This window comes from Carya illinoinensis, chromosome 1 (assembly GCF_018687715.1).
Source record: "Carya illinoinensis cultivar Pawnee chromosome 1, C.illinoinensisPawnee_v1, whole genome shotgun sequence".
Classification (NCBI taxonomy): domain Eukaryota; kingdom Viridiplantae; phylum Streptophyta; class Magnoliopsida; order Fagales; family Juglandaceae; genus Carya; species Carya illinoinensis.
Window position 1 is genome coordinate 57,662,562 of NC_056752.1, and position 26,969 is coordinate 57,689,530.

The following is a 26,969-nucleotide window of genomic DNA, read 5'->3' on the forward strand; positions in this document are numbered from 1 at the left end:
TAACTATGAGAAGCGCTACAGAGAAGCCCTTAAGTGGAGCACACTGCAGAAACAACTGATTTAAATTTAAAAAAAAAAAATTATGTTCCAAATTCTCCTTCATTTCTTATTAGACCCCCAAACAATCATCTCTCTCCCAAAGCCCAATTTGCCCTTCTTCCCTTTTACAATTTCTCTCCCAAAAGTCTCTTTCTCGTACACACTATATGAATATTAAGGCAATATCTGTAACGCCTCCAACTTTCATGTATAGAAATATGAGAATCGAGATGTCGAGATGATAACAATACAGGTCACGCATTCCATCGATAAGTGCCAAGTATGTGTACATATAAAAATATACAACAAAAAACAACGCAGCGAAATAAGTGAAGCCGAACAACTAAGTACCAGAGTTGTTTAAATACAAATTCGCTTAAACAAAAGCGTATCAAAAAATAATACAATTGTCTAGCAAAACATAATATAAAACCAATACATAATTCAAAAGCGGGATAACAATTCCAAATATACAAGCAAATGGCACCAAATCACTCATCCGTCGGAGCTGCCTCCTCGGGCTCAGCCTCCTCATCATTTGCATCAAAATCTACGGTACCACGGAACGATATTGCAGGTAAGTAATAATCCCAACAACTCACGAAATAAAATATATGGATGCAACCAACATACATGTATGCATATGATGGATTATGCATGAGACCCAAAAATCATTATTTCCTTTAACGCACGCCAAAATCCCATTTTGATCCAAAACATATACAGTCCATTAAAATATCCGTAATTTTTTCAGAAAATGACCTAACATAAAATCTATCATTTTTCCAAAAAATGATCCACATAAATCCTTCTATCAAAACCCGCAATTTTTTCAGAAAATGATCTAAATATCCAATTTTACCATATGCACCATAATCTCTCCTAGGAATCATCCACACACTGACTCTCATCGCTACACCCCAGGTAACGACCTCGTTTGTGATCATAATAAGTGATACCTAGCTCTGCGTCCAACGCAAACTATGACCAGACATCTTTTAGCCCCCACTAGCAAAGGAGCCACGGAGTCGGCATGACAGCTTTACCATATCGTCCGAACCTGTTGTCACCCAGCAATAACCCAGGTGATGTCACTTAATATATTTCGCTTCCAAGTGACCAAATGAGCTCCATCGAGATAATGTCTCATCTCGACTTGGGGTCGTGATATATATGCACCAAAAAATTCTTTTTTACATGAAAACCCAATTTTCAAATATCCACATGAACATGTATGAAATATGCAAAAACACAGTTTTTCTTTACAAACATGAACATGCGTACACTTATGTAATGTATGACACAAAACAAATTTCCAACAACCAACAAATCCCAACATCAACCAATCACATAAACAACTCTATCTTCAAATCCTAACATCGACCCCTGACTCATCGGACTCAGTCCAGTACAACCAACCAATTCACAATAAATAAGAGTTAGCACAAAAATATAATTAAATCTCAAGAGTTCTTTAGAAAAATACTTACAGCGCTATAATAGAATTTTCAGATGATCAATGAGCTGTAAAAGGCGGCGGCAAAGCAACGTCACAATGCAGAATGCACTATGGTCGTGGGTCTTAGAATATTAAAATTTGAACAGATCGAGACAAACGAAGACTAGGGAAGGCTAGGATATGCCTTAGAGGTGTTGGTGAAGCAAATTAAGTTGTGGTTGGTCGTGGGTGGCAGCGTAGAGGGCAGTAGAAAGTCAAAAAGGCTAAATCGAAAAGTGAAATGGCTGGGCTTCACCAGTGGCAGATTGGGGCTAGGGAAGGATGGTTTGGGTTGTTGGAGGGCTGGTGATGAAGTGGTGAAATAATGACGGCCAATGGTGGAGAGATGGCGGCGTTGGAGCACAAAGAAGCCATGACTTCCAGCCATGCGTGAGGCTAACGGCGGCACGGTTGTGGATGAGAATGGAGATGGAGGTCACCGGCCAGTGGGGAAGTAAATGGGAGGGGCGATGCTGGTCACAAATGGTGCTGGGTGGAGATGAAGGAAATGGACGGGAAGAGGGAGGGGGTTGGGTTGTGCGCGGGAGAGAGGAGTAGAGGAGAAATAAGAGGAAAAAAGAAAAGAGAATGGAAGGAAAGAGGAAAGAGGGAAAAAGGAAAAAATGTGGGAAAGAAATGAAGTCTAATCTTTACTACTTAGGTTATAAAACTAATCCAACGAAAATAATTTTAAAACAGTAAGTTGAATAAATTAATTTAAACGTAGTCACTAGCTAAAATAAAATAACTAATAGAAACAACAATACAATAATTTAAAATTAAAAAATAAGCTAATTTAAATTAAAGAGCAATTTAAATGTAAAACAATAACTAATATTAAGAAAGCACATCAAAATAAATTTCACAACTTAAAAATCAAAATATAAATCTAACGAAAATCTGATAAATTTAAAATAAGATAACAAATTTTTAAATTAATTAAAATACTCATTCAATAAAAATATACTAAAATATGAGGTATCACAATATCATTCAAGATGTTCTAACAATTTGAAAAGTCATTCATGCTCTCATCACATATCAACAAAGTTGGGTCTGAAAAGGAATGAAACATATTTTGCTTTCCAAGATTTCTTAAAGGACAGTTCAAACTAGAAAATTCACTATTACAACAAGAATTTCAACATCACCACAAAACCAGAGCATCACCACAATGATCAAACCATTTTAGCATCATCACAAAAATCACATTTCAGATGCAAAGCCCTATACAAATTAGAGAATTCACCATCAACTACAAAATTATAGAACTTTTTCACAAACCAGAACCACAGAGAATATATGTAAAGTTTCGAAATCCTCTACTGTTTGGCCATAAGAAAATTTCATTTTAAATATAAAATTCTCATCTTATTATTACAAATTTTTTAAATCCCTACACAAAATATAATAAACAATTTAACTTTTTTCAAATCTCAATACAATAATAATATTAAAATATAATATTTTAATATTTAATTTTAAAACTCAAAATTCTCATCTAAAAAATCTCAATAGCCAAACAGAACAGAGAGATTATTCCTGTCGAGAGCCCTAGTGAAGATTTGAAAGTCAAAACTCTAAGCAGCTTTGATTTGAGAGCAAGAGCCCTAGTGTAGAAACGTGATCAACAAACCCTAGCCCTCTGGTCTTTGAAGCCTCTACCTCTCTAAGCAGCTCAAGAGAGAAGGTGGAAAAAAATGAACTTTAAAAAAAGATAAAATCTACATTTCTTGACAAAGAGGGTGTACGGTATGCTTCATCGAACTTCTGGCTAGATTTTTGTATTTAGAAACCAAGGGGAGGAAAGTACAAATACGAGAAAAAGTGGGGTTCCTCACTCTGCTTGGTTGGGCGCGTCGTGGTCCATGCCAGTATAAAAGGGCATTCCTTTTTCTTTCCCTAGACGCAGTCCCCAGCAGCCTCCAGTGGCGTAAACCCTAGCAAGCCAGAGCAGTCGACTCTAACGCCTCGGATAGATCTCCAGCGTCGTAAACCCTAGCAACCATGGTTGGATAGATCTTTTTTATTTTTTAATATATATATATATATATGTAAGCAAAAGTAAAACTTAATTAAGAGAAAAAGGCATAGCCCATGGTCGGATAGATCTTATCAAATAGAACGTTAAGTTGTTTCTACTTTCTACTCCTTTCGTCGTAATCTTCTAGTTTTCTTTTGGTAGACTTTCAAGCGCAGGAATGGGGGACGCAACAAGCACGGCCGTGGCCACGTCAAGTTTATTCGCTGCTCCAACTGCGGTAAATGCTGCCCTAAGGTATTGATGTAAACTACATACCTATGTCAATTTATATGAATGTATCTCTATGCATTCAAATTCTCTTATAGACATTTTGTATGGTTTTCATCTGTGGAAATACCTGTGCAATTTTAATAATACATGTTTTATTGTGTTTGTATGATAGTGATTTAAATTGCTGATATGCGTGTAATTGTGCTTCTGTGAATAAAATGTCGAGAGTAAAAGAACAAATTGTGTTTGTTTGCAATGAGTCGGTATTTTTCATGATCATAAGCACAAACTTCTTTGAACTTATGATTTTTGCTGTGTATCATCTTCTCCGATCTTTGTGTTTTCTTTCTATTCTGCCAAATCTGCTTAAAATATATACGTGCAACTGGTGCATGTATATTTATGCGTGCCATTTGTGGTTCTGCTAAGTCTGCTGTTGTCAAGTGATTGGAATTACAAACACTTGTATGATTGCGAATTGTATATATGACTTAAAACTATAGATCTTGACTTTTAATTTGGGTTGTGTTGGAAAATGTAAAAAAGGACAAGGCAATCAAGAGGTTCCTCGTGCGGAACATTGTTGAGCAAGCTGCAGTTAGAGATGTTCAAGAAGCCTGTGTCTACGATCGTAATATATACTTTTCCTTGCATTAATTTCTTCTCTTTCTTTAGCCTTTATGCAACTGCTGAAATGTACATTTTGTATGCAGAATATGTTCTTCCCAAGCTGTATGCAAAGATGCTGTATTGTGTTTCATGTGCGATTCACTCACACGTTGTGAGGGTCCGCTCTCGCACTAATAGAAGGAATCGTGAACCACCACAGCGCTTCATCCGACGCAGGGTATGCTTTTGCATTGCACGATGCAGTTTTGTGATTGTTTTAATTTTTGCATATGGCTTACCTATAAAAAAATAAAAATAAAAGTAAACATAAAAATAAAAAACTCTGCCTATTGTTCTGCTTGCTTATGGACGATCTTATCAAATTCTAACAATGATATTCTAATTAAAAATGCATTTTTCCGTTGATTTTAGTTTTTACCTTATGTGGTTCGAGATTTGAGAATGAACTTGCAAAATTTGCAAATGTTGACTTGGTATCTTTGTTTTAGTTGACATTGCCTAGTTTCTTGCACTGTTTCTCATTTGCCTGAAGGTCTCGAAACTTGCCTAATGCTTTCCCTGCCAACAGAATTTTTTGATTGAGCCCACCTAAACTGTTCTAATCTTGCTGAAAATTTTCTTTAAAGGTCCAATCATTTTTTTCTCCTTAAAGGAGCCTCTAAAGCAGTAAACAGAATCCCAGAAATGTTGTCTTATGTCAAGCCAGACTTCAGCCTATTATCTAGCCTGTCATCGTTATTCTTTAAGCATTGCGAGTTGGAAGCCTTAATCTATGATAGTTATTTTATTAAGACTGGAGCAGTTAGTTTTTGGTTAGTATCTGATGTTGTATGTCAGATTTGTGTTTAGTATGGTCGAGTATATACACTGGCCAAATGTGTACCTAATCCCTTTCAAATGTGTGGATGTGATATGCAAGTAGGGCAAAAAATTTGTTTATTTTAAAAGTTTTGTGATATGGAATATTCTTACTTTTACATCCAAAAAAAGGCTTATTATGGCCTAATAGAGATTTATGTAATGGGGTTACAGTAACAACGCTTACCAGGGCGGCTCAAAACAATGGATTTGGCAATTACTTGAACTGATAGGATTCTTAGGCTAAGCCGCATTTTCTGTGCAATTTAAATGATATCTCAAACAGATTTATTTTCTAAAGATTAGCTCTGAGATTTTTTTGTATAATATTGAACTAATTCTTTGATAGATTGCATGCAATTACCTGCACTGGTTAGCTTGACATGCATTAGCAGACATCTGGTTCATTGCAATTTGGTGATTTTTCAGGACGATCTACCAAGGCCAGGTCAGCCTGGTCAAGCACCTCGTCCTGCTGGAGCTGGGAATCCCGTCCGTGCTTAAAACGCAATTCAATTTATTTATTCTGGCATACTCCTTTTATTCTGTGGGTATCTTGAGTTTCTAGAACTTTTTCAATTTTGTAGCGAGTCTCAATGTTGGATAATGTAATTTGATGAGAATGCAAATGGAAAATCCGCGAGTGTTCTTATTTTCAGAAAGATGGTTATTCCGTTTTGAATCTTACGCGGCACTTTTGAAAACGCCATTTCGTCAACCCCCTATTCTTCTTGCTCTACTCACATTCTGTTATTTAAGCAACACCATGGTAAAACGATATGCAAAGCTGTAACGTAGCTGGTACGCATTTTTGTATGATTGGTTTTGCCTTCTGATGGTGGGTTTAGTTGGAAACTGTAAATGTAGCCCAGACAGACGCCACCTGGTTAATATCTGTCAAGGCAGGCCTGATTGCATTTGGATGATGGAAAGTTAACATGTCCCTCCCACATTAGAGCTGCCGGGCATACCGTGCCTTAAAACAAAATTTAAGGTACTTCAATTATGGTATGCGAGAGATCTGAGATGATTTTAGTATCGATTCAGAATCATTTTCATCCATCTATGATTTTTAATCTGTCGAATCTCAAACAAGAAATGGACTCCAGATTGTAGAAATGGACGCGGAATCGAATCTCCTTCCATTGAACGTTGCACATCGTGGATAAATGTGCTGGCAACAAAACTAGGTGTCGCTTTGACGTACAGTTTGTTGAGCAGTATAACTACACCTGCCAAATCATTCACCAGTGCAGGAATTCTGAAGTTTCTTGGCAATTCTCATGCATACTGCCATGGGACAGTTTGTCTTGATCACATTGGGAGAAATGTGTGACCTGCTAGCTACGTACCCTTCCTGCACGAATCCAACTCGGTGTATATTTCATCTTCGCACACCAAAAAGCATTCCCATGTGATCATCCTATGATCATCCAAGTCTAAACATAACGAGGATGTATGTGACTTGCAACAAATACAAACGTGACGTGTTTGTTGGCTAATCACAACCGAAATGCTAAGAGATTACTGGGGACATTACCTGGTGCATGGCGCTCATCATGATCCGGAGGGGTGGAGAATTTATTTTGGCACGGCTTGCCACCTGGGACATAAATAAAAAACTACATCATTTATTATTTGCAAATATATTATATGGTAGAAAACAGAAACTGATGAAAAGATATTGCAGGAGAACCTCATCCAACTTGATGTATCCAAATGACAATTTGGGATCACTTTCATCTACCATCTGTTTCAAAAGTTTCTCAAGTTCATCTCCATTGACATTGCCCACCCAACCCCATTGCTCCGCCAAATTAAGCATTTGCGTGACATAGGCAGCATTGTGAAGAGGTCCCGTCCAAAGGGGCCCCGAAACCACAAGGGATTTGGAAACCTGGAAAAAAGTCAAAATACCCAACAGAAAATTTGCATGCAAGGTAGAGTAACCCTGTAGAGGAACATCATACCTTTGAATCACTGCAGGGGCAACTCATATGACCTAGTTCATCCCATGAAAAGGCTTGAGAGCTTCCGCAGCTGTGGCAGTAGCCTATGAAACCATAATGCCTGCCATTAATGGTTGAAGCAAACGATAATCAGCTACATATAAGAGTATTCACATCTGATTTCCCATAATTTTCTTTAAATTTTTGTTAGAAATCACACTTCATATAATTTTCTCCTAAATTTTACTCATCTTTAAAAAACCTCCTACATTCTATTCCTGATAATTTCTCTATTCTATTAAAATAATCAATTTCTATTATATCTTAATATTATTTCTATTACTTTATTTCTATATCTTTAACTATTACCTATTAAATATATATAAAAACTAATTTAGGAGATGAATAGTAACTCTCCAAATATAGAGTCACTATTCACATCCTAAACCTATACCTTAAAATAGGGAATCGGATGGAGTGCTTATTTTGTCAAAAAGTTAACTTGACTCTCTAAATTTTAGGGATAACAGTAGTCTAGGGCACCGAATGGGAATCTCTAACATAGATAAATCATAAAACATTTTAATACAAAACTAAAGCAAAGGTATATCCACATCTACCTATGATCAACAAGCTTCCCCCGGTTCAACTGGAGCATGACTCGAAAAACAGGTCCATGGTAAGAGTAGTACGAAAATAGGGGTGTGACGCGATAGCCTAGCACAGAAGCTTCCCTTACAGCTCCGCCTATAAGCATCCGCAAACCAACCTCATTCGAATACGGCATTGGGCGAACATAAGCCCCATATGCAGCTAAAGATCTGTCCTAGCGATAATTGAAATACACATTTCATCAACTGTCCTGTTGGAAGCAGCAAAATGGCATAACATGCAGGCTAGATAAATAAAGAGTTAATTCGATATAATAATCAATTCAGAGGTGTGAAGTACGGTAAGCCAAAGCAGCTAAAGAAAAAAATGGTAGGAACACAGTCCGTCGAAAGGTGAACTGGCCAGCATAACTGAGCTTCAACATCTCAGTATATCGTAGGCTTTACTCGGAAGGCGTCCTGGGTGACGTCTCCCTGCACTAGTAGTATATGTAAATGCCTATAATCTAAAGAATCAAACTGATTCGTGAATCGGATCGAATTACATGGCTGCAAAACTGAGGAACTCACTGGCAAGGCCGGTGACCACCGGATGTGTATCCATCGGTACAAGTAACATAAAGCAACCCATCCAATTTCAGAGCGTTCATCGCCGACCTCAAAAACGACGAATCGCTTCCGAACGAATCCACGTCAATGAAATCGAAATACTCCCTTTGCAGGTAACACTCCGCCATGACCCGATTCGCATCGAAGTGCGTCACCGTCCATCTCCGCTCGTCGTCCAAACCCCTCTGAACCACCCGAGATAGATTCTCCGAGATGATCCTCCTGTACTCGTCGTTTGCGTCATTCGCCCAGACGAAATCAGCCTCAGCTCCAACGAGGTACCGAAGAGATCGGATCCCGCAACCGCACAACGCATCAAGAACCCTCAATTCACCTTTGGATTTCTTGTAGAGCGAGGCGGCGAGCACGCCTAGGTCTCGACCCGTAGCGCTCTCGTGGCGAAAGAAGGTGTCGCCGGTCTGGAATTCGAGACCCCTTTCGGTCCGACACTCGGATTTGCAAATGTTATTGGATGCCGGCTTCAATTGGCAGGGGTTGTTGAATCTAGAGTTAGGGTTTTGGGGGATTTTTGCGTTGAATTGAAAAGGGGGAACTAGGAATGGAGTGCTGAGGTTGAACATGGCGGGAAATGGTTTGGTTGGCCCGTAGCCTTGATAAATAAAGAAATAAATAAAATTGCACTAGAGGGCCACAGCCCACAGGTTGTATGATGATGATCCAACGGTGGAAGATCCAGATGTATGAGATGGTGTTTTAAAAACAATTTGTTTATTGACCGACTCTGACATTACCACGTCAGCTTTAAAATACTTACAAATATAGACTATTGGCTGTGGGTGTGAAAGAGTGTATCTCTACTAATCTTGCTATGCACACATCTTCCCTAATGAATTTTCTATAATTACACATTAGATAGTTAAAAGAGAAATTCTTCCAAATCAATAACCTTAGGAATATAAGTATTTAAAATGTATAACGCTTGATTTAGGGACAATTTTGATACTAAAAATGTCTCAAAATATAATAATAATAATAAAATAGTATGAAAATATCTTAAAATAATTGTGTTCCCAAAAATATCGTTATGCCCTAAGACCAGTGCACCATGTCACTACACTTCAAAATTAAAAAATATTTGTAACGTACTCATTCATGCCGTGCCATCATGTCGTGCACGACAACCATATTGCTATGGTCACTTAAATTAAAATACTGTCAACATAGCATCTCAAAACAACGATTTTTTTTTAAAACAACATAAAATAAAACCTAGTTGTAATAAGGTTGTTACTGTGTAATTTTTCTATTGTTATTCCAAAGCAAACTACACATGGAGCGTTAAATAGATTACATCATCAACACCATTAGACACCAAGTTATTATTATTCGCAGCATTCTTTGCACTACATACATTACAAGATTTAATTTACATTTGTATGAACAATATGCCTGCGAACCCTTTTACCACCAAAAACTCAAACACCAACCTGGCGACAGTATCTGTAATGCATGAGAAGGACCCACACTACTGTTAAAATGTTGCTGAGGGATCCAACAAGCTGCATAAATGCTTTAAACCTAAAATAGCCGAACATCCAATGGGCGAGAACCCCGCTAATGGTATGATGGCCAAATCACAGATTCACAAAGCGAGACACTGTCTGGGGGGTGAAAATATAAATCTGACAGTCGTGGGCATCCACTCGGCCACTGAACGATGACACTGCATCTTCTGTGATGTCTTTTTGCTGCAAGCAGTCATGATAATAATCATAAAAATACCTTGGAAGATCAAAAACTCGAATTAACTTGAAAGGTTATAAAGGTTTTTCACTTCGCTTGTAAGCCTGATGGGTTGTATAAATTGATTTGCTTAGACCAAAAAAATGTTCCAATTTGTCGTCGGAAAATCCTAAACTGTTCCAAGTTAGTCAAACAAATCACCTTGACCCAATGTCCAACATGCACTAACCCCAATCAAGTTCCCTGACCAAATCAAAGTTTGGCAGATGCATGGTCGATGCAGCCAAGTACTAAACTAGTTTCTAAGGATAGGGAATTAAATTTCAAAGGTTAGTATCCTTAAAACCTCTAAAGATGTGTTTTTTTTTAATAAGTAAAAAACCTCAAAAGATATTGAAGGTGCCAACTAGCTTATTGGTGAATTCTCACCAAAGACCTAGGACCAAACCCCACTTTCAATCCAAGGTTTGGGGGATAGAACATATATAAACATGCTCAGAAAGGATTTTGAAAATCAAAGATTTTTTAGACCAGAATGCGTCTTCCAAACACAACTGCTTTAGGATGGTGTAAAGGAATCTTCTGGGTCAAGGTCTGAGGATTTAATGGGGACATCACTTTGGCATGCATGAAGCGAGAGGGGGAAGGGTTCTTTATATACCATCTCAAGGACTCATCTGAAACCTGCCCGTGAAGCGACCAGTCAGGCCTTCACTAAAGATCAAAACTCTTACTAAATGTTCGTGCAGGTAACTTTCCTCACCTGCCACAAATCTCTAATTGAGACAACGGTGTTGGATTCAAGCCCAAGTACATCCCATCCAGCAGTGATAGTGGCCACTTTCGAACAGCGATTCCAAAGAGCAACAACTAGTCGATGTCCAGATAGAGGACCTGCCCAAACCTGAAAGGCATAATCATATTAAATGAACCAAGTTTCATTAGGTACAATATATATACAATTAGCCATGAAATTTCCAAACCGTCAACAAACACTTCTCGTTGTTGCTCATATTATTTTTGTCTGCAAAAATCTTATACGCAATTATATCCTCTTAACCTTACATTTGAGAACCTGATAACTTTTATATTTTGTTTTCTCACTAAAGACAACATAAGCACATGTATATGCACATATTCATAGGGACCGAGGTTTAGCCTGAGTATTTGATTGTGAGAACAAAGTGAATAAAGAATATCCTCTTCAATCAAAACCCTGTATGGGTGGGAGCATGGTGGTATTTGGAATGAAATCACATTTGGCTTGGATACAATTTTTTTTTTATCGGTAAAGATTCACATTTAGCTTGGAAAAGATTCATCAGTATTTATATATATATGTATGTATATATTACTTTTTTGAATTGCTAGGTTACATATGTGCTCCATGGGTTTTGAACCTAATACAACATCCTCCATCTTGTTATTACAAAAGGAGAAGATGCCTTTAGAGGGGATGCTTGGGGAATGAGGTGAGATGAGAAATTTGTAAATAGTAGTAAAATGGTTTGTGAATAGTAGTGAAGTGGTTTGAGTTATGATGTTTTATTGGGTTTTGGGAAAGGAGAGAAAAATTTGAATAAAAATATTATAAAGTTAAAATATTGTTAGAATAGAATTTTTTAACAATATATTTGTTTTAGGATTTGAAAATGTTGAATTGTCCTTTGTAATCTGTTTGGAAGTTTGGGAAAGTTGTAATGATTAGGTAGTGATTAGATGAAAATTTTGAATATTTGAAATTGAAAAGTGTTTGTGTTTGAGTGATGTTTGGCAATGAGATCAGATGGGATGAGGTAGAATGAGATGAAACATCTTCCAAACAACCCCCTAAGACTCACTATTTCCAAAATCATCCATATTCCATATCACAGGCAGTAGCACCATTTAAATATGCCAGAAAGGGGTGCAAGAGGGGGAAAACCTGAAGGCAACCATCTGTTCCAGTGACATGAACTTTCCGTCCCTGAATCCCAAGCGGGTCTGCAAACAGTATTCTTGTCACTTAGTTCTGTGACGATGATTTGATAACATTGTGGCATGTAAATAAGTAAATAACATAGAAATAAAGATAGAATGCAATTTTTGTGCAGCGACTAAAGAAAAGCATATATATATATATATATATATAGAGAGAGAGAGAGAGAGAGAGAGAGAGAGAGAGAGAGAGAGAGAGAGAGAGAGAGAGAGAGAGAGAGAGAGAGAGAGAGACTGTGCTTCACCTTGGTTAACAGCAATGACCTCCTTATTGGTTAGAATCTCAAAAGTTTCTGCAGTCATATTTCTTACATCACAACCGATCAAAAGTGGGGCCTGCAAGTTTGAGCTCATAATTTTGTGTTTGTGAAAGGTTAAAATTCAATTGATATAGTGATTGAAATGAAGCAAGGTTCATTCACAGAGCTAAGACAATCCCCATAACAGAAGTCTTAGGAATACTATGGATACCAATATAGTGACTAAAATGAAGCAAGGTTTATTCACATAGACCGCTAGGAGAACCCCATAACAGAATTATTAGGAATACTAGTGACTGCTATAGATACAAATACTTCAAAATTCAACGCTACTTGGAGTGGAATATTGATCTGATAACATTGAGGCATGTGTAGAAAAAGCACGCATGTTTTCTACAAACTATTACCATAAGATTGCTAGCTATACACTGAAGAGAAACACACTAATCTACGAGAACAAAAAAGAAGCAAAATTCATATAGACCTGTTTTGAGCGTCTGTGACTAAGCTATCAATCAGAGAGGCCGAGCCAGTGCATAATTATCGTACCAAAGTCCACATCTAAGCATTGTGGGACTCTCCAACACCTTTCTCTCATGTCAAATCCCTAAATATGCAAACATACTTGGCATGTGGACTAACAAACAAACAAGTCCTGCTCTGATATGTACCATGTTAAAAGATCCAACCCAAAGATATAAGCCACTCTGGCACAATTAGTGCCCAAACACCCATACCAAGTACACAAAATAACTAACATAAAGACTCCCCAACACCATGCCAAAACCAAGAACAAAGTAAAAAATTTGAAGAGAGACCTTCATCAAAGCCCAGATGCTAAAATGAGCTCGATACTCCTGATATGTCATGCCTCCATTGCCAACTTCCAACATATCTGGATCTGCCCAGACAAGAAAATAAAGAGAATAAAAAAAACTAGTTCACAGATGAAGTTGATTGCTGCATTTTCACAGGCTACTTTGTCTACAAAGATCATATTTTACCATTCCATCCACCGGGTCCCGCATAGGCTGCCCATTTGTCATTCAGATCGGCAATTGTAGTCATGCTTAAAAACAAAAGAAAAAAACTTAATCAATATGACAACCAAGATGCTAATTGAAAATCTACATTTTTAACCCAGTTCTTTCTTTGAAGCAAACGGTAAAACTTGTACATGATGTGTTAAGATTTTGCAACCAAGCCTGCAAATGCCACACAGTTTTCCAAGGAGAAAGGGCACTGCACTAATCAGAAGAGTGTGAAAGAGCTTTTAAGGACCCTTTTTTTAGAGAAATACATCGTTTATAAATCATAGAATTGGAAATGAGGTGAAATCTCTAGACATGTAAAGGGGTCACGTATTACAATTAACCACATTAACCAAGTCTTTAATTTGCATAAATGGACACTTTCATACCCAACTAACAAGTATATCCATCATGATAGTCGCCAATCCTAAAGCTGATTCTAACATGTTTAATTCAATGGCCTGTGCATCCTCGCTATTAGTCAGGATTTTTTTCTGGACACCCAGTGATGATAAAAATATATATATTTAATTCGATGGAAAAAGACACATCTGGTATCCCCATTGTAGACCATATACAATGACTTCAGTGCAGACTCTTTATAGACAGAGCATGCCGGGTAATCAAGTAGCAAAGTTACCAAAAGCACCAACACATCCAAGTTACTGCCAACTAAGAGCTAGGAGTCCAGATAATCTTAACCTTGCCCATGAATCATTAATGTCATCAGTAGTTCGCCAGCTGTTTCCAACCTTGCCGGCCCATAAGGCTGGGTCATCCACTCCCCTGTAAAACCATAAGGTAAGGCCAAAAAATTGGTGTCAAGGTAAATTTTTACCATTCTAGGTATCTATCCAAAGATACCAATAAACTGTATTACCATTCGCAAATTGAATAGAAAATAGTGCGGCCAGTTCCATTTAGAGCATCACGCATTGGTGGGTATCTGGAGTTCAATGAACCACATCAAATCAATTGAGGCTACTTGATAACGATTATGAGACTAAGATGAGGTGATACCGTTCTTCAGGCTTAACGCCTAGATTGAAACAGTTGTCATACTTCAAATAATCTACACCCTGTTAAGACAACATTGAAAATATTTACAAGTAATGGCCAAGTAAAAAGTCAAGAATGTAATCTTACAAAACTCCTCATCTGAGCTTTAAAAAAAAAATCATAATCTCTGATTTCAAATTATATTACCAAATTGTTTACCACCAATTGTTTTCAAGTGAGACGACACATTCCATAATTGTTCTTTTTTGAAACACCTATCTAAATGAGTTACTTATCAAAAAAGTATCTATATCAATCAGTTAGCTTCATAATTTGTATGAGATCACGCAATATTTGAGAACCAAAAGCATTTGTAGATTGAGTTATTGTCTTGATTGATGCTAATTTTCAGATATGACTCCACTATTTTTCACTTTGGGCAACCACCTTCTCAAGAGACGGATTTAGCTAGCACTCTCATTAAGATTGAATTACTTACCAAAAAAAATTTTAAAATGCCACCATAGGAAAAAGCGTGAATCATAGAATGGAAATGTAAAAGAGTTCCAAAGACTCTCCAAATAAATGGCAAATATATTTTTATGAAAAGGCAACACCATTCAAAGTGCAGAGGGGCACCACCCAAGTAGACCCAAATGAATAGAAAACATCTGTGATATAGGGAATGAAATTATCCAGTGAGCAGAAACTAACCCAAGAAGCGAACATTTCTGCATCATCATTTTCATAATAAAGTGACCCTGGTCGAACTTGACATGTAAAAACCCTATGAGATGCAATTAGCTAGGTTAGATGAGTGGGGAGGAGATTGAAGTAGTAGTCTAAGACATTGGAAATATCGATGAGTAATTGTATTAAAAAATATATATATCTAAGCTTCTGGCCTGCAGGAAATTTGACCTACCCGGCATCAGAATAAATTCCTAGTTTAAGGCCTTTTGCATGTACATAATCAGCAAGATCTTTAATTCCCGACGGAAAAGTTTTTGGATCAGGGACCAATTGATTCTGTACAATTAAAAAAGCCACAAAAGGAAACTGAAAGCTTAGGGCAACTTCACAATCTTTACTAGTGTACACTAAAAAGTTGAAAGAAAGATGAATATGTGCAACCAAGGGTGCTTCATAATTTAAACCTAGAAGAAAAGCCATATAAGCGTATGACAGTAAAATTATCATACTAAGATGCAATTTGATCGGATCCACTCAAACAGGTAACTCGAAGAAAAAGTGTAAGAGAAGTGACCTTCAGAACTGATTTCACATAAAGAACATTACTTATTTACTTATGGCATTCCCTAAAGACAAGAAGATCTACTATTGATGTTACAAATTTGGCAAGGGTTATGATTTATTGAAAGTTAAAGGATTCAACAGACCTCTGAATTCCTCTTTGATGAAGACCAGCAATCATCTGCAGCCAATGAAATAAATTAAGTCACAATAATCTATAAGTGAAGATAAACTAGATATTTGAATCGCGAAAATAATACCTATATTGACGTGCACATAACCTAGATCAGCCAAACCAGTTGAGATAAGTGCATCAGCTGCCAATGATCAAAAAAGAAATTAGTATGTGTTATGGAGTCTGATCAGAATATATAATACAACAGTTGCCAAATGCCAACAGTCACGTTTTAACTGGACACCCCATAATGAGAGAAAGCAAGAGAGTATTCTCTCCATCTCATTTAAAACCCCTAAAAAGAACTGATCAAACAGTAGTCACAGATGAAGGCATCAAAGCCTCTAGAAAGGCGTGCATTCATCAGTTGACATTACAAGGAACACAGAAATTTGACTCCATGCCAGGCCTGTTAAGTATTCCTGAACGATTTTCAGCTAAACTCTACCAAAATATTACAGTCATCATTCCTCATCCATAAAAAATTTCTAATTCTTCAAGACCCCGAATAAGAAACGCCCATCTAATTACCCGAAATCAAGAATACAATAATCCCACAAAATGCAAGTAAAATATGTAGTACATTAATCGGCTTGCCATATACCAACCAAGGGAAATGACCCATGGTAGAGATGGTTGATTACCTGTTTCCTTGATGACTGTCTCGTTGATATTGCAGGCAAAGAAATTCCAGCTATTCCATCTAACGACACATATTCCAAAACAAATTATATATGAAACGCCCTATGCATTGGAAACAATTTCAATAGACAAATTATACATGGAACACCCCTATGCGTTAGAAACAATCTAAATCTCTCCTAAAAGGAAAAGAATTACACGCTGAATCGGCAGGTTCCCTAATTATTATATCAAATTCCTACTCATATGCAAGAAACAACACTTAAACCACTCCAAAGTTAGAATCATTGATATACACACCTCCTACAGATTGCCTACAAGTAAAAGATAAATAAACATAAGAACTCCACAATAACTCTACTTTCCAATTTTCGGAGAACCCAAGTAACAAAAACATCAAGAAAATATATGATTAAACGAGAGAGAAGCGAAAAGAGACGAACCCCATGGGAGGCGTCAGAGCCAAGCCGTTGTTGAGTTGGAGAATACCGTACTTAGAAGTATCATATAGCACACGAAACGTCGATCGAAAACCGGATTTATGATAGCTCTGCAATAGAGGCACTACTCTCCCCTCGATCAACACCACCGATAACATGCATAGGCAAAGAACCTCAAAACACAGAGAGAGAGCACCGTTTTTCTTCGCCGCCATGGATGAAGGGTCTGTTCCTCCGATAACGGGAAAAGACAACAGACTAGAATTTGGTCTTTAGGTGAGGTTTGGACAGTAATTGGAGATGATAGATAAAGTTTGAAAATTAATAAAACATTAGAATAAAATTTTAAAAGATTAAATTATTTATTATATTTTATGTATAAATTAAAAAAAATTATAATAATTAAATAAAATATAATTATAATAATTAAATTAAAAAAATAAGATGAGAAAGAAGTTTGAATTTGATTAATATATATATAGAGTTTTATTATATACAAGCACAGTCGTGCACTAATTTATGTGCTAATACTGATTTATTCATATTTAAAATTTAAATTAACACTTTTTTTAATAAAATTTACTTTTTGACTAATCACATCACATTAATGCATAAATTAATACATAATTATAATTATAACTATATTTTTCCATATATATATATATTCCCTTACTACACGTCTAGATCTACCACTGTTTTATTTTACATTAAAAAAAAAATCACTGTTTTATTTTTATTTTCCACTCGTTGCATATTTCCGAATTTGTCCTCTATCGGATAGAGTCTATCCGGCCTCTTTTCGTTTTATAATGCATGTGAGGACGACGTCGATGAGTCAAGGTAAGGTAAAATTAAATTATTTTATTTTATTTTATATAATTATTATAATTTTTTATATAAAATATAATAAATAATTTAATTTTTTTAAATATTAAAATAAAATTTATATTAAAAAATTATATCAGTATAATATTTCTTATCTTATTTGAATTGTGTAGTTAAAAAGAATTCTCATTTTCTTTATTTTAGGATTTAAATATTTTTTTTATTATAAATGCATCCTTAATAAAGAATATTTATTGTATTATTTTAAAATTAATGCATTCAATTGGGAAGAAAATAACAAAATCTTAATTTTTTTTATACTGAAAATCTCAACTGATTTGTGGTGGAGAAAAAAAAAATCCTTTATATTTTCTTTTTAAGACAATTTGAGAACAAGATCACATAAAATTCCTTTGGCAAACCATGGTGCTGCCGGTCTCAAATCATAGATAAGTCAAGTTAATCTATTTTTAGGCATTAATTTGTTAAGTATAGTTTTTTTTTTAAATCTTTATAAGTTTCCTATTACAAGAGTTTTGTTTTTTAGATTATTTTATAACTTTATAAAAAAATATATATCCATTCTTAAAAAATTATAAAAATTTACTTTTTAATTAACGAGACTTATTTTTTCTATAAAAAATTTATATAAAAATTATCTATTTAAAATTTATATTCAACTTTTTTTTTTTTTTTAAACAACCGATTATATCCGAAAACATCCACTTCTGATTTCTGACTACTCGGAAGTTCCGAACATGATAATTTAAGTACCGTTTATTCAAGTCATACCAGAAACGCGTGAATTCTACATTCTGACCCAAAGTTTTGTTTTCCAATGAAATTAGCTAAAAAAAGAAAAGGCAACGGTTTTTTTTTTTTTTTAATTACATAATCATGAACCAAAAAACCGTTCAACCCACGTGTTTGGTCAAATGTTTTGACCCAGCTCAAATGTTTTGATTTGACTTTGACCGTTCAGTTAAAAAAATAAATATTTATGATGAGTTTAAAAATAATTATCTGTGACTCAAATATAAAATAATAATAAAATTTATCTATTTGTGTTATAATTTTTAAAATAAATGATAATTTTATATTGTCTCAAAACAAAAGTCTTCAATTTGAATTTTGAGTACTCTATAATATACTTTATTTAATTAGATATTTTATGTATTTGGTTATCTATTGAGAAAGGGTCATACCCATAATATATCGAGAGTATTAAGATATAAAATAAATATTAAAATTTATCAATTCTCATCAGTTTAAACTTTTGAAATAAGTGATAATTTTGTAAAAAAAAAACTTATTTTAACATAAGATCATCATTTTAATAGAAATTAATTGATAATAAATAAACAATTTTCTTGTATTAGTTTATAAGATCCGTTTTAGTTCCTGACGCCGACCTTTGTGGAGAACGTACAACTCAACAAGTTGTCAAGCCATTGGAACAAGAAAAAATGATTTATTCGTTATTTCAATTTTCATCAGGACGTGGTATTAGATAATAAATTAATAAATTAAATATAATAAATAATTTTTAATTATCTAATCACACGTTAAGATGATTAAAAAATAATAAAAATTAAAATAATAAGTAGCATTATTCATTTTAGTACAGTCTGAACGGCTGCCGAAATACAAGTATCCATATAGTTTTTTTAATATTTTTGGCAATTTCTCGGAAAAAAAAAGTAATAAATTTAACATCTTCCAAGTTTCCAATATATGTAAGGAAACGTGCAGTTGTTGCAGCAGTCTGGCAGCATGTATCTTAAGAAGACAAGGAAATCGGAACTCAAAGAAATGATCTCTCCGACTGGTCGAAAGCTGAATGGTACTTAAAGAAATAAATTAAAAATTAAATACCATTGATCTAGTAATAAAATAAAAATAAATAAACACTGTCAGGCCAGCTATAAGCCTATAATTTTGTATAATTTGTGTAACAAGCATTTAGCATCCAAAAAAATAGTAACTATGAAGAAGCAACCCCAAAAAAAAAAAACCAGAATAATTAAGAATCAAGAAACGCGGTACTGATATGGTATGCATGCATGGGTCTTGAGCTTCAAGTTATCAGTTGTAGACTTAGTGTATCCGAGGGCTAGGTCCAGATGGCGGTACTGGTCCCCTGGGAAGCATATTGAGAACCATGGTTGCCCCATATTTGCGGGCAAATAATATTTTGGATTTGCATGGTAAAACATGATGCTGATCATCAACTTCTTTCTCCAACGGGTAATCCACGGAAGCATTAATGTCTCCGGGAAGCGCAAGGTTGAGAGGCATATCCAAGATCAGCCTGGCCGACGAAGAAGATGGAGAGGTGGATATCATAATTAGACAAATGACAATCAACAATGTTAGTGTTGGTGTAGAACGGTAAGACGTAGGGTATGGTTTTGCCATTAGAGAACTGATTAAGGCAAGAGGAAAGACGTGCTTGTGGGCGCTTCCGCTTGTTTTTCCGGAATTTTGGAGTAGTTGTGTGTTTGAGGGAGCGTGGTGAAGCGATAACTGGGTTTTATAGCCATCAGTAAGGGTACTTGGGTTGACAAAGTCCTACCCAACCCATGAGTTATGGCGGTACTGACGACTGATCCCACGTTCACGCTCCATCCATACTCCCCTTCTAGGAAGTTAGCCACGACTGAGTACCGACTGACTGACTTGTTTGACAATAATTTTCAAAGAAAATGACATACTGATTATATTATCAAAATATACTTTTATTTTGTATTTTATAGTATTTTTATTTGGTTTTTTTTTTAGTATTGTGTTTTTTATTCTTTTGTATTTAAAAAAAAATACACAAAAAATACTGCAAAAAAATGTTTTAATACTTTGGTACAAAAAACTCGGTTGCGTTACGTCCACTTTTAATTAAAGATAATGACCAGACTTCTTCTAAATATATTATGTATATACTCCGCGTAAATACAGATTGAAGAGGGATCTCACACTCTCCCTATATTCTTTGCATTCCAATGTGCCAATGACTAATTAATTGACTCACCAAACCAGATCAGACGAAAGGTCTTTACTTGTGTGCTCCTTTACTTAAGTCTCACATGGGTGAAAAGTGAACGAGGAGCACATTTGCAAGCCTATATAAGGAGGCTTGGATTTTTTAGTTTAAGTGCACCAGTCAAATGCTTAGCTAGTAACTTTTGACTCTAATTAAATTCCTCTGTTGTCTATTTTTTATAAAATGGGAAGAGGTGTGAGTTAAAGTTTTTCTAGTGGAAAAGTTTTGTGGATGTGTTTGGGGTGAGGAGAGAAATTATGTGATTGTAATAATTTTTTACATAGTGTATTTTTTTCTCTGGATCTGGTAGTTTTTCTCCTGTTTTGAAGTTTCCACGTAAATTTCTTGTGTTGTTATTATTTCTCTATTTTTTTTTATTATTCTTGTAAAAGGTAGATCTTAAGAGGGATGAATTTAGAGGTCCAAATTTTCAACAAAAAGCTCTTGCTAGCTCTTGCCCGTATCGTGGCTGTGGCCGCGGGTAAACCATTTTCATTGTTGTTGACTGAGAGAAGAGCGTATAGTGCACGGCGAGCGTGGGAAAGAAAGGATCAAGTTTGACCGTGTAATCTCGTGTTAGCTCAGCTATTCCGCGTAGTGAACCAAGTGCGTAAGCAAAGACTTCCTGCACACGTTACCCAAGACCTCTGACAATCAAATTATTCTTCTTCTCCACGAAATCTATTATTATTATTAATATTATTATTGTTATTATTCTAACCCACATTTACTGTTGACTTTAGGCTAGATTAGAATATAAAAATAATTTCAATTTATCTTATCTTATTTTTATAATTTTTTTAAATTTTTATATAAAATATAATAAATAATTTAACTTTTTAAATTACAAAATAATAATAGTAAAAAATAATATTATAATAATATTTCATTTAATTTTTAACTTCTATTTAAAACTATCTCCTCCTATCTCATTTCACCATCCGAACCTCATTCATCTCGTTTAGTTATATACTTCAAATGACATGAAACGAGATATTTTGTTGAAAGTTGAATAAAATATTATATAAAATAATTTTTTAATATTAATTTTATTTAAGAATATAAATAAATTAAATTGTTTATTATATTTTATATGGAGATTTAAAAAAATTGTAATGATGAGATAAGATGATATAGTTTAGGTTTAGACAAAACTTTTTATTTCATCTCATCTCATCTAATTATTACAATTTTTTTAAATTTCTATATAAAATAAAATAAATAATTCAACTTTTTCAAATCTCAATACAAAAATAATATTAAAAAATATATTCTAATAATAATTTATTTAATTTTCAACTTTAATCTCAATTCATCTCATTTCATTTCTAAAAACAAACGAGTCTATTTCTAGGGTCATGTCCAAGTTCTATATTTCTACTTACATATTTTTCTTATGCTTTAACGCGAAATTATAGAAATTTTTATTAGTTTTCATATAAACACTGGCACACGTGCCTTGTTAGAAGATGTTATTTTACATGACACGCATATATACACTACATGTAAAACACTAGAAAATTAATACATTTAATGAGATTTACATGTTATTAGAATACTAATTTTTCTTTATCAGCTGCTAACCCAAGACAAGCCCTAGCATCTTCTTCTCTTCCTGTCGGCCATGGTAGTACAAATTTTGTCATGGTATCAGAGAGAAATCTTCCGTGTATGATGCAAAGCTTCAGCCTATGTTCGAAGTCCCCTTCTACCACTCTTCAAGATTCAAGACACTTTACTATATTTTTTATTTATGTAGATGATATCATTATAACTAGAAATCACCTTCTAGATATTACCAATTTAAAGATGCTTCTAGATTAGAAGTTCAAAATCAAAGACCTTAATGAGTTAAAATTTTTTCTTGATTTGGAAGTGGCTTGGTCTGCCAAGGGTATTGTTCTCAATCAACGTAAGTATGCCTTGGATATTCTTGAAGACTCTAGTTTTCTTGGTTCCAAGCTTTTGAATTTTCCCATGCAACAAAATATAAGACTCAGTCGGGAAGATTGCCCCCATTTACAATATGCTTCCTTATATTGCAGACTTATTGGGCAATTGATTTACTTGACAATCACTAGGCCTGACTTGGCCTAATCCGAGACAAGCCCTAGCATCTTCTTCTCTTCTTCCCGTTGGCCATGACAGTGTAGGTTTTGTCAATTTCCTTCTTTTGAGAACTTTACTAGGATATTTGGAAAACCGCTAAGAATATATTATTCAAATAAATTATTTATCTAAAGTGAATAAAAAAATGACGGCATTTAGTCATTTCTCATTGCAAAAACAAGTTTAATCTAATGTGAGATTGCTAAAGTGTTTAGGGGAGGTGACGTCTCAATAATAGGTTTTTCAATTATTGCACATAATGGAAAAATAGAGGGAATACTTTTTATTATATCATAAAAATTAAGAATGGTTTGATCAGGCAGGCTGCCTAGACTTTCTTCTCGTAAGAAGAAGAAGACCAATGGGAACTGGAAAAACAATTTGATAATACCAAAAACAAAATGGAAAATATTTCTCGGATCATAACTTCCGTTAAGATAGAATTTCGATAATCAACTTTATATGTTTTCATTCTTTTAAATTTTTGAGATAAGTGATAATTTTAATATGACATTAACAAAACTTATATCAAATACTAATTTAATTGCTTCTCCTTCCGGATAATTGGTCTTATAAATCTAAGTGCTCTCTGCAATCAATAAAAGTCATTACGTACATTCACATGACCTAGTCACCTACTAACAGAAGGCAATTACCACTTGCCTACTATACTCATTTAAGCCTCGTCTGTTATACATATTAGATATAAGAAATTTATAATGAATAACAGTGAGATAATTTATAAATAGTAATAAAATTATTTGAGTTAATATTTTTATAAGATTTTAAAAAATGAGAGAAAAAAATTGAATAAAAAAAATTATAAAGTTAAAAGAAGATTATAATATAATTTTTTAATATTATGTTTGTTTTAGGATATGAAAATGTTGTTGAATTATTTTTTGTATTTTGTTTGAAAGTTTAGAAAAGTTGTAATGATTATATAAAAATTTTGAAATTTTGAAAATGAAAAATGTTTATATTTGAATGTTATTTGGATGCTTATAAGATGTGATGAGTTATTTTCAAATATTTGTGAAATCAAAACAGGCCTTATATTTAGAACAAATTAATAATGGATATTGATATTTCTTTAAATAAGCATAGCTCGGAGAATTGTATCATAATTTGAAGCTAAACGATAGATTTCTAGATATTGCATCGTGATAAATAATTGAAAATTAAAGCAATATATAAAAATGGGGAAAAAATAATCCTTGTTCTTGTCGCCACTCCGCTTAGCTATGGTACGTTATATATATCCATCAGCTGGTACCATATATAAAATGAAAAGTAACAAATGTGAATACATAAAGAACAAAACATGAGTTTTCCATTGATTAACTCTGACAGAAAGAATCCTCTTAAAAAAAACTATGACAGAAAGAAAAGTGGTAAATATATATTTACACTTCCAAAATAATTGTTGCCATGAATAGGAAAAAAAATAAAAATAAAAAATCAAGTGCATGTACGTGACTAGAGATCAATTAAGAGACACGAAACAGAGTCCAATCGACCGCAGGATGGAGTAGGAACAGAAACAAATGCAAGTGAACTAGTTGTTCGAGTCGTTGATTCGTTTGCTCGGCCCAGATGGAGGAAGCGGTCCCTTCGGAAGCATAGAGAGAACCATGGGACCATATTTCCCGGTAAGTTTCGGAGTTGCGGGGAAGCTTCGTTTGGAGTTGCTAGATTCCATGCGATTACCATGACATGGTAAAACATGCCGAGATTCTTTCTTCAATGGGAAGCCCAGAAAAACGTTGTCTCCGGGAAGTTGGAGGTTCATATCAGCCTGTTCATCCGCTGGGGGGTTGATGAGGACGATATTCAAGAGCCTGGCTGACGAAGAGGATGAAAATGATAGTACGAGAAAGGTGATCAACAGAAAACTTGATGGTATGAGAAGGTGCGGTTTTGTGTTTGGTTTGGCCATTAGATCAGACGTAAGATGAACGATTTGGGTGCACAAGTTTTGGACCGGAATGAAAGAATACAGAAATTTGAATGTTCTTGTTTTAAGCGGAGAGGCTAATTTATAGCGAGAGAGAGAGAGAGCAATAATAATAATAAAGTCGAGTTGAAAATGTCAAACGTTGAAAGTCATAGAAACTGCTTATGACTTGCGCCTTGCGTCTTTCACACGCTCCAATTACTTGCTTGGAAGTTGCTATTATATTGTTGTTCTTATTTTTCCATCGCCGGTCTAGTGTTAAAAACTAACAAGACTTTATCACATTGGATGAATACGAGGTTTAACTACTGCATTTTCTAATGTCCATATTTGAATTTTGAAGTTGCGAAAAAGGTATATAATACTAAGGAGTTGACCGCAAAGAGCAAGATAGCGGAAAATGTGGGCTCCGTGGCAGGATTGTCAACTCTCGATAAACCATACGCGTTGTAGAGAAACCGACAACGCAAGCCATTTGCGAAGACTTTGCCACACACGTTGGCACCGTTGAGCGATCGATGAATGTAGATCAAATTCATCATCGCATTTTCGGAGTCGGAGGGCAAGATGTAATAGGAATGAGAAAATAAAATAAAAATGAACTAAGGAAGATAGCCGTGTAAATTCACCTACCATATTAAATACATTTGGATGGATGATCGATCCATCAGACAGCACGACACGGCCTCAACCGTGTTGATGTCACCCCCAGGGCCAAATAAACGAACAACATATATAAGCCGAGTTTTCATTAATTAGATCCAAACTGCATGCAGTTTCATCGTAAATTCACCATATGATATGAGAATCGTACGTGTTGAATACTCAACTAGTCTCCGAAATGCAATTCCTAGGTACGAACTCTTCAACTTAAACCCATTCTTCGTTTCTTTTTGACCCATATAAGCGCGTGTCGGTGAATAAATTTCGTCGTTTTTTTTAGTTGGGTTTTATTGATCTATATATATATATATATATATAGTCATACATGTACGTGTAGTAGTAGCATGTGCTTTGACCCATTTACTTACCCCCCGGATCGATTGATCCTTGAAATAGTTTGCAGTATGCTTAAGATGATGATTTGATGACCGAAGACCTACCTAATGGCCATTAATTAATGGGCTTATTTTTTTTAATATATATGATCAGGCGGTGTTAGACTTTTTTGAAAAACAAGCATCCTATCAGAAAAGGCGAGCCAAGAGGTCGGTACCTGAACCACGTGTAAAAGTTCCAACCTAATATCATTATGTTAGAAACTTGAACGGATGTGTGTAAACTCTCTCTCATTAACATTTGTCAATCCACTTGACGAAAGACGTCCGATTTTCTAAAGTATTTCATCATGGTGTCCGTTACAGGAGCATTCCGATCCGAGTGATCTTTCTTCACATCATGATATCAAAATTTAAGTACGTCCGATCGATGGAGAGTACTGCATACTATTGGGATAGCCGATCGATCGATCTGATTTTATTTCATAAATATCCCTGGTTAGCTAGGAGGTAGATCGAGATATATTAATGCGCAAATTAAAGTCCCAAGAGATCATCAGGTTGACATTTTGAAGAACAAAGGCAAACCAACATGACGACCCCACTAAATCCCTTACTATCCTGCAAGGCTTCCATGATCTTATCCAGTACCCGAGTCGAGGTTCGTATTTTCAATGCATTTATTGTATTGGAATTGCTCCGGCCAACATTTATTTCAGGAGCCACTAATTATTAATTATAATATTTTCTTTTATCGTCGCTTGTACTCGTGATCATGCATGTTCATGTATTTTTTTTTTTAAAATATATCCTCTGCCTTTCAATATAATTGTAAAGATAAAACGGGATAATATGTTCTAAGTGATGTAAATCTTAAACATGCATATCTTCCATGTGCATGCCATGGCCGGAATTGTCAAGTCGATCGATATCCATGGCTGTCTATTATATATATCCGACTGCGGGCTAGCTTGGTGTTTGTCTCGATCAACGCATGCTGCTACTCTTAATAAGCTAAGACACCACCTGATCTCACTGATCAGGAGCATATGAAATTAGAAACTCCCATGCTCTTAAATTTTTCCGTTCTTCTCTGGTAAGATCATGACTACT

At 35.0% G+C, this 26,969-nt stretch overlaps 3 protein-coding genes across 7 annotated transcripts; 1 reads left to right on the forward strand and 2 right to left on the reverse strand.

Moving 5' to 3' along the window:
* Positions 1 to 3,359: 3,359 nt before the first annotated feature.
* LOC122292680 (40S ribosomal protein S26-1-like) lies at positions 3,360 to 5,937 on the forward strand. Its single transcript, XM_043101153.1, has 5 exons — positions 3,360 to 3,547; positions 3,723 to 3,815; positions 4,338 to 4,422; positions 4,505 to 4,638; positions 5,709 to 5,937. Exons 1-5 carry the CDS (start codon positions 3,545 to 3,547, stop codon positions 5,781 to 5,783), a joined length of 390 nt encoding a protein of 129 aa, XP_042957087.1. The 5' UTR covers positions 3,360 to 3,544; the 3' UTR covers positions 5,784 to 5,937.
* A 229-nt stretch (positions 5,938 to 6,166) lies between these two features.
* Positions 6,167 to 9,260, reverse strand: LOC122292663 (tRNA (guanine(26)-N(2))-dimethyltransferase). 3 transcript variants are annotated; one of them, XM_043101133.1, is made up of 6 exons: positions 8,410 to 9,260; positions 7,849 to 8,049; positions 7,250 to 7,349; positions 6,976 to 7,176; positions 6,820 to 6,882; positions 6,167 to 6,702 (listed from the first exon to the last, which is right to left on the reverse strand). In XM_043101133.1, exons 1-6 carry the CDS (start codon positions 9,027 to 9,029, stop codon positions 6,664 to 6,666), a joined length of 1,224 nt encoding a protein of 407 aa, XP_042957067.1. In that variant the 5' UTR covers positions 9,030 to 9,260; the 3' UTR covers positions 6,167 to 6,663. The 3 variants fall into 3 exon arrangements, with proteins under 3 accessions (XP_042957067.1, XP_042957076.1, XP_042957060.1); XM_043101142.1 differs by having other exon boundaries at positions 6,167 to 6,718; positions 8,410 to 9,259; XM_043101126.1 differs by having other exon boundaries at positions 6,257 to 6,636; positions 8,410 to 9,247.
* Positions 9,261 to 9,696: 436 nt separating this feature from the next.
* Positions 9,697 to 17,231, reverse strand: LOC122292644 (alpha-galactosidase 3). Of its 3 annotated transcripts, none has more exons than XM_043101107.1 (15): positions 16,934 to 17,226; positions 16,493 to 16,551; positions 15,934 to 15,990; positions 15,820 to 15,854; positions 15,345 to 15,448; positions 15,134 to 15,206; positions 14,441 to 14,499; positions 14,301 to 14,366; positions 14,123 to 14,206; positions 13,394 to 13,458; positions 13,208 to 13,290; positions 12,375 to 12,465; positions 12,077 to 12,135; positions 10,916 to 11,056; positions 9,697 to 10,157 (listed from the first exon to the last, which is right to left on the reverse strand). In XM_043101107.1, the coding sequence occupies exons 1-15, from the start codon at positions 17,143 to 17,145 to the stop codon at positions 10,044 to 10,046; spliced, it is 1,302 nt and encodes a 433-aa protein (XP_042957041.1). In that variant the 5' UTR covers positions 17,146 to 17,226; the 3' UTR covers positions 9,697 to 10,043. The 3 variants fall into 3 exon arrangements, with proteins under 3 accessions (XP_042957041.1, XP_042957032.1, XP_042957049.1); XM_043101098.1 differs by having other exon boundaries at positions 10,067 to 10,836; positions 16,934 to 17,229; XM_043101115.1 differs by lacking the exons at positions 15,134 to 15,206; positions 15,345 to 15,448 and having other exon boundaries at positions 10,067 to 10,836; positions 16,934 to 17,231.
* Between the last annotated feature and the right edge of the window lie 9,738 nt (positions 17,232 to 26,969).